This window comes from Protomyctophum bolini (genome assembly GCF_963924005.1).
Source record: "Protomyctophum bolini genome assembly, chromosome: 22".
NCBI classification, from domain to species: Eukaryota; Metazoa; Chordata; class Actinopteri; order Myctophiformes; family Myctophidae; genus Protomyctophum; species Protomyctophum bolini.
Window position 1 is genome coordinate 27,786,035 of NC_137883.1, and position 8,700 is coordinate 27,794,734.

At 46.6% G+C, this 8,700-nt stretch overlaps 1 protein-coding gene across 1 annotated transcript in view; it reads left to right on the top strand.

Annotated features, from left to right (window-relative positions):
* tcf4 (transcription factor 4) overlaps window positions 1–8,700 on the top strand; it is a 201,220-nt gene that overhangs the window by 166,387 nt on the left and 26,133 nt on the right. Inside the window, 4 exon segments of the mRNA XM_080756623.1 lie at window positions 2,625–2,695; window positions 2,938–3,016; window positions 4,241–4,320; window positions 5,915–6,220. Of these exon segments, the coding sequence (XP_080612749.1) occupies window positions 2,625–2,695; window positions 2,938–3,016; window positions 4,241–4,320; window positions 5,915–6,220 (536 nt within the window).

The following is an 8,700-nucleotide window of genomic DNA, read 5'->3' on the forward strand; positions in this document are numbered from 1 at the left end:
CACACACATCCACGCTCGCACACACAGATACAAACACACACACACACACACACACCCTACCATATGGTCGCATTGCTTTGAGGCCTGCAGAACAAATAGGATAAAAATAAGAAACAGATTGAAAGTTTGTTTTCATGGAAAGACATGACCAACATTCCAGAAAGATCTCTCTCTCTCTCTCTCTCTCTCACACAGACACACACACACACACACACAGACACAAGCGTGCGCACGTGTTCAGACGCACGAGCAGATACACGCACTTGCGTGCACGCACACACGAATTTGCACCAACAAAGGTGGAGAGAGGATGAGTATATGTGGTTGTCGGGTGGAAACCTTGTAAGTCCAAAACCTTAACGTTTCAGGAAAACAATTGATCCATCGGTGTAGTTATTATTTAGTCACAAAGCTCTTGTTAATACTTGTTATAACCCACAGACACACTTTCACTTTCATGAAACCAAAATTCAGTTAATATCTCAAATTGCCTAAGTATAAACGAACAGACTCAAGTGCACACACACACACACACACACACACACACACACACACACACACACACATGCATGCTAAATGGCCTGGAATCCAGAGTCCAGACTGTTTTAGTTCAGTGAACTTGTTCTTTTTTGTATTTTTTGGTCTTTTACTTCAGCTAAGTCTGTCAGTTTTCCGTTTGAGCCTGGGTTTTCCTGGGTTTTCCGAACGCCACCATGCTACGTATAGGCTTGTCATTGCTGATTGGATAGTGCTCGACGAATCACGCAACTCCCTCTTTCTTCAGTGTTTCGCCCAGGTGGGCGTGGTTATGTGCCCTAACCTTAACCTCAGAAAAAAACTACGCGTAAACCTAACCTCACAAAAAGTATGCCTAAAGTTAACCTTAAACCTAACCCTAACCTCACAGAAACTGTTTCTCAAAACCACGCCCGCCTGGTGGAAACACCAAAGAAAGAGGCTCTCCCAGATGCTGATGGTTTCATTTATTGAAAAAGATGTTCGCCTCCATGTGTTCAAAATTGTGCTTGGGATCTTGAGAACGTGTGCGTGCGACGTGTGCGTGCGCACGTGCGCGTGTGAACGCTTAAGCTCTCCATCTGGAATGTGCTGTCTGGAGAGATGAGCTGAGAGCATGTCAACAGCTCTCTCTCTGTGTGTGTGTGTGTGTGTGTGTGTGTGTGTGTGTGTGTGTGTGTGTGTGTGTGTGTGTGTGTGTGTGTGTGTGTGTGTGTGTGCGCGCACAGGGGAGGGGGGGGTGGTTCAGTCATCTGGACCTCTGAGCTCACTTCCTGCCGCTCTGACTACCCTCCAAGGTTTTCTGTGTGTGTGCGTGGTGTGTGTGTGTGTGTGTGTGCGTGGTGTGTGCGTGTGCGTGGTGTGGGGATGTGTAGGGAGGTGTTGTTTGTGCGTGTTTACTGGTTAAGTGCAGAGACTGTAAATGATAATGAGTATATACTAGTAACCATGCACACATTGCCGCTCATTAAGATAATACTATGGAAGTATTTTAATATGGAAGGATTTTTAGGATGGAAGGACCCAAATCCTGTGGTTCACAACACAGTACAGTTTTGCACGCAAATGTCACACAAATGTCAAAACGTCATAGATCTGATGTCATACACGTCTTACATCATAGATGTCTGATGTCATACAGTTTGTCCCTGGTACCATACAGAACCATAGAGTAATATAAGACAATATAAGGCAGATATAATATAAGACAGAGTTACGACATTGAGGGAGCAGAAAACGAGCGTTGTTCATGCAGCATGGAGGGAGACGTTGTTTTCAACGAGGGCGGCGCAAATAAGAGCTATTTTAGGCATGTGTGCAACAGGACAACTGTTTTAAAGTATTGTACATTGTACTCTACGTCCCTGACATCATAGGTGATTGACGTTATGCATAATGTACTTAACTTATATTGGAGGATTCAAACTTTCTGTAACTGGGCAGAGACAGGAGCATAGAGTTAGTTACACTATAACAGAGCTAGAGTGGACTGGCCCGTTCATCTTTGTGACTGCGACTGATTTGATTTGTGGCTAGATGTTCTCACATGGATTGTGACATAATCCTCCTCCTCCTCACCTTCTCTCTGCTAAAATAAATCATAAAGACTAGAATACAATTCTTTCAACACATCTGGATGCAGAATTGCAGATTATATCCGTTTCTGATTTCCTGCAAAGTGTGTGATGAAACCGTGTAATGAATGCATACATCATTCTCATTCTCAAGAGTGCAAAACGTTAACTAAATGTTATTATGAACGCCTCACGTGAGGAAACCTCACAGCTACATCCCCTGTGGTCATTTAATATTGATTATTTGTATTTATTTTTCGATTTATCATGGATGGATGGATGGTACACATTGTATGAAATAAACAACTGTGTGTGTGTGTGTGTGTGTGTGTGTGTGTGTGTGTGTGTGTGTGTGTGTGTGTGTGTGTGTGTGTGTGTGTGTGTGTGTGTGTGTGTGTGTGTGTGTGTGTGTGTGTGTGTGTGTGTGTGTGTGTGTGTGTGTGTGTGTGTGTGTGTGTGTGTGTGTGTGTGTGTGTGTGTGTGTGTGTGTGTGCGTGCGTGTGTGTGTGTGTGTGTGTGTGCGTGTGTTCACAGCTAACCGAGCACAGAGTTCTGGAACTACTAGCTCACAGACTGGAGACGCCTTAGGGAAGGCACTCGCATCGGTAAGTGTGACAGACAGACACACACACACACACACACACACACACACACACACACACACACACACACACACACACACACACACACACAACTTTTCAATTTTTATTCTATAGGCTATACTATTCTATTATTTCATTTATTTCAACATGGTTATTCTACCCTATTCTATGCTGTTGTAATATTCTACCTTTAATATAATTATGTTATTTTTCACGTGTGTTATTTCCTATGGTGGTTCTTTCAGATCTATTCTCCAGACCACACGAACAACAGCTTCTCGTCCAACCCCTCGACGCCGGTCGGCTCTCCTCCGTCACTCACAGGTACCCACTACCCAGCAGCCACTGCTGCTCTGCTCTATACACCAGGGGTGGGCAACTCTGACCATGGAGAGGGCCACTGTACTTCCACACTCACTCCAGAGGGCCACTGTACTTCCACACTCACTCCGGAGGGTTCCACACTCACTCCAGAGGGCCACTGTACTTCTACACTCACTCCGGAGGGTTTCACACTCACTCCAGAGGGCCACTATACTTATACACTCACTCCAGAGGGCCACTGTACTTATACACTCACTCCAGAGGGCCACTGTACTTCTACACTCACTCCGGAGGGTTCCACACTCACTCCAGAGGGCCACTGTACTTCTACACTCACTCCAGAGGGCCACTGTACTTCTACACTCACTCCGGAGGGTTCTACACTCACTCCAGGGGGGCACTATACTTCCACACTCACTCCAAGGGGGCACTATACTTCCACACTCACTCCAGAGGGTTCCACACTCACTCCAGAGGGTTCCACACTCACTCCAGAGGGCCACTATACTTCCACACTCACCCAGGAGGGCCACATTGCATATTACTCTCGTAGCAAAAATCGCATTGCAACACGTTTAAATGAAACACACACACGCACGCACGCAGGACAGGACGCAGGAGGATGTGGAACAGAGCAACTTGAACTTGATCAAAGACTGAAGCGAGACTAAAGCGACTAAAGGGAGAGGTATTAGATATTAACATTGTTAATGTGAAATCACAAGCTGTTTTTCCTTTTTCCATTAAGCCCCAAGTACCACTCCTGGAGATACAGAGAGGCTGAAGCATTGTGTTGCACCGATGTTCTATATGTCTTTGAGCTACAGGACCCTTAAAGATGAAGTGCCATGATTTATTCTTTCCAGTTTTTCATGTGTGTATAAGGTGATAGTACTTCATTACACCCCTCGGTGTGGTTGTTATGTGTGTATAAGGTGATAGTACTAATGAACTGGTGGGCGTGTCCACATAAAAATGACATTTTAACAAATTCTGTACACTTACAGACATTCTTCCTCCTTATATAATAATACCTGATGATCATGTTTTATGGTGGAAAAGAAATACCGGCACTCGATCTTTAATGTTTGCTTTTTATTCCTCTGCTGGCAACAGCTGTGGCCGGAGGAGACAAACGTTCTATAGATATGAACATTACAGATACACATAACCTTGTCGTCTGCTCTGTCCTAATGACGTATCCTCGTCTCCTCTGTCCTATAGCTGCCAGTTCTGCGGTGTGGTCGAGGAACGGGGGACAGGGCGCCTCCTCGCCAAACTATGAGGCTCCTCTACACTCGCTGGTAGGAGAAACACATCAAACATGCCAGCAGAAAAGACTTCAAATCTCTCTCTCTCTTTTATCCATCTCTCTGTGCATCCACATCCAGTCGAATCTTCCTTCAATGCAGTCAGAACTGCAGACTCACTCCTAGTGTCAGTCACTCGTTATCATAATGTGTCCTCAGCCACAATAGCTACAAATACATGCAATGCAGCTTCATATCTCTGCTGTCAGCAAGAAACCACCTCACTCAGGAAATGTACATTTTTCAGGAAATGAAAAACATAAAATGTTCAGGAAATTAAGAAAACCTTATATTTTGAAAACAAATCAATACTCCCTCTTCAATGTTGGTGTTGTGACTTTATATATTGTCACATACTGTACTTGCATGAGAGGGGGAGAGGTGGTGGAGTTAGCGGCGTTAGACAGTTTGCATGAGAGGGGGAGAGGTGATGGAGTTAGCTGCTTTAGACAGTTTGCATGAGAGGGGGAGAGGTGATGGAGTTAGCTGCTTTAGACAGTTTGCATGAGAGGGGGAGAGGTGATGGAGTTAGCTGCTTTAGACAGTTTGCATGAGAGGGGGAGAGGTGATGGAGTTAGCTGCTTTAGACAGTTTGCATGAGAGGGGGAGAGGTGATGGAGTTAGCTGCTTTAGACAGTTTGCATGAGAGTGGGAGAGGTGGTGGAGTTAGCGGCTTTAGACAGTTTGCATGAGAGGGGGAGAGGTGGTGGAGTTAGCTGCTTTAGACAGTTTGCATGAGAGGGGGAGAGGTGGTGGAGTTAGCTGCTTTAGACAGTTTGAGGGTTAGAGACCGGCAAGCCCGTCTCTGTCTCTGACCAACGGGCCGTGGGCCAGGCGGGCTCACGCGCCGTTATATTAATTTTCCGATGTGAATTTCACCCAGACTGGACTTACTTCAGCAGCGCGGCAGCATGCTGCTGTCTGCTCCATAGTGACGTGAGAATAACCCCCCCCCCACACACACACACACACACACACACACACACACACACAAGCACACTAAAATCTTGTAAAAACTATAAAGACTTTGAAACAACGTGTTTTACATTCTATTTCTCGCTCCGCGCCTAAACTCTCGTCCTCACTCTCTTTCTCTCTCTCTCTCTCCTAATTATTATGCAGCACAGCTGTGTGCGTGTGCACACACACACACACACACACACACACACACACACACACACACCAAGTAGGCTACCGCTCTAGCCTCTCCTCTGACAGAACTGACGTCTCAGGAGCTCCGCAGTCCGCAATAAAAACAATTTAAATACTGCGGGAGCATTACCACACTAAACAAGAATAATGCATGTCAAACTGAGGGTCCTTGAAATTAAACGGGTTGAGAATCACCACTGCTAGAGCCGTAAAAGAAACTTCTCTCATGGGGGTCCTTGGCAAATATCTTTTCAAATGGGGGTCCTCGGGCTAATAGTTAGTGTCAATTTGGGGGTCCTTGACGTGAAAAAGTTTAGGAACCACTACTGTATGTACTGCGGTACGAGGTTTCCACCCAACAGCAGCAGCAGCGACGACGACGACGACGCATCAAAGAAGCGGAAAAAAACAGCTGTGAAATGTTGTGTTTTTGCAGCAGAGTCGTATCGAGGACCGGCTGGAGCGTCTGGACGACGCCATCCACGTTCTGAGGAGTCACGCCGTCGGGCCGTCCACGGGGATGAGCGGAGCGCACGGAGGGAGCGCGCACGGCGGCAGCGCGCACGGAGGGAGCGTGCACGGAGGGAGCGTGCACGGCGGCAGCGTGCACGGCGGCAGTGGGCACGGCGACATGCACAACCTACTAGGACCGGCACACACGCACAACGGCGGCGCCATGGGCACGCTGCAGGGCAGCGGCTACAACGCTGGACTGCTGTCGGCCAACCGGCACACTCTCATGGTAGGAGGCTGTGGCCACGCGCAGCGCCGCTGCATGTGACTCGAGCGCTGGCTTTTCATTGGCTCTTTCTTTGGCTGTCATTCGTGTACTGTAAGCGTGTGCTGCTCAATGCACACCCGTGCACATTCGAGCATGCACAATGCGCATGTGCGCGAACACACATACACACACGTACACAGCACACACATGAATGTGCCTATATGTAAGTGTGCTACAAATACACTCTTGCACACACAGCACTGCAACGTCTTTCATGAACATGTACTGTACATACACACACATATGCACGCACGCACAGTCGTGCACATTGTACACGCACACACACACACACACCTTATCCAGTTTTGAATGGATGTCTATGGAGAGGTTAAAATTAGGCAGGTAGAGGATGAGAGGAGAGGAGAGGAGAGGAGAGGAGAGGAGAGGAGAGGAGAGGAGAGGAGAGGAGAGGAGAGGAGAGGAGGTCTGGGATGTAGCACTCAGCACCTCCTCTCACATCCCTCATTCCTAGTGGAGTTCTGCACTTTGACGATAACCACATGTCTCTGTGTGTGTGTGTGTGTGTGTGTGTGTGTGTGTGTGTGTGTGTGTGTGTGTGTGTGTGTGTGTGTGTGTGTGTGATTTTGTGTTCACACGCACACAGCTCTGGGCTTAGGAATGCACATGTTGATGCAATTGAAACTTCCCTCCCTTCACCTCTCTCTCTCTCTCTGTTTTTTTCCATTTCCCCACCATCTCTCACCCGTAGCTTGTTCTCTCATGTATCTATCTCACCTCTCTCTCTCTCTCTCTCTCTCTCTCTCTCTAGATGGTAGATAGACAGCAGCATGCTCAGTGTTATAGTCATTATACAAATGGACACATTAGCACTGAAGACGTTACTGTGTAGACCAATGCAGCTGGCCGGCAGCTTAACGTTCTTCACATGGGGAGGCCTATCTATGACTCAGGGGTTGCTGGTTCAATCCCGGCCAATCGCACGACTCAGGAGGATGGATGGATGGATGGATGGATGGATGGAGAAGTTGGATTTAAAACATCAATGAAGACTTTTGATGGTGCTTTTTGATGTGGAAATGTTTCCCATATTTGAAGGCTCTGGATGGATCTTTTTGCATTTCGAAAAGAGAAACGTGAAGTCACCCCAGCTGTGTGGAATCATAGAACAGGGGGGGTGGGGGGGGGGGGGTGGAGAGAGAGAGAGAGAGAGAGAGCGAGAGAGAGAGAGAGAATAAATACAAGACACAAGTAGGGAGAGGAAAAGCAAGGGAGGAGAGGAGAGGAGAGGAGAGGAGAGGAGAGGAGAGGAGAGGAGAGGAGAGGAGAGGAGAGGAGAGGAGAGATTTTATATGTTCTGATGAGAAAAACTGGTCTGTGGAAATCAGAGAGAAATGTGTGTTACTCTCACTCTCTTCCTGTCATTTCCCCCTCATTCATTCATTCACTGTGTGTGTGTGTGTGTGTGTGTGTGTGTGTGTGTGTGTGTGTGTGTGTGTGTGTGTGTGTGTGTGTGTGTGTGTGTGTGTGTGTGTGTGTGTGTGCGCGCTCCCACAGTTAAAATGTCCTTCTCATCTCCACATTTGTCCAGCTGTGTCTCTCGGTTTGATCACTTGGGGCTCAACATTCACAGGACACGTGCACGCACAGTCGCGCGCACACACACACACACACACACACACACACAGGATGTTTGCATGTAGACTTGTGCAGACATGGTGTGATGTTAGCGTGTTTTCTTTAATTAGCCTGTTTTTATATCAGGCAATAATTTGGGGCCCAAAAGAAACACAGACAGGAAGTGGGAGGGGCAGGCGTGAGGTCCATGATGTGTATACGACACAAAGGCTAATTTATGAGCTGCCGCGCACGTGTGTGTGTGTGTGTGGGGGGGGGGGGGGTTGTGCGCTTGTAGATCTGCTATAGTTTCACTATACTTAAACGTGTCTTTTTCCATCCAATTAATGTAGGCCTATACTTTTTTTTTAATGGAATTATTTTGAAAAAAGTTGAATTAGGTTTTAACGTATGGAAAATGTTTTAACGTATTGTTTTAATGGAAAATGTTTCAGAATCAGAACGTAACGTTGCTGTCGGGAAGAAACCACCTAACTCCAAAATGTCCATGTGTTTAAAAAAAAACACAAAAAACCTCAAAAATTGAGTTTCCTCCTGACAGCAACGATAAGTATTTTATTGCTATACAGAAGGGCTTTTATCCGGTCGTTATTTTGTCCACTTTTTGTCGTAGTTTGAAAATGGCTTTTTTTGGCATCGTGTATATATATCTCCTTGAATGTGATATTGACGTTGGAGACACATCTCCAATTAAGCAGCGGTTCTATCAATCTGTGGAAGACATATATCTCACTCCAATATATAATATTGGAGTGTGCGGTATAGGCTAAATGAGCAAATCAAATGGACCGTACTGTACCATTGCCCTCCATGGTTCAGATGGCCCTACTGTACCCTGGGCCTCC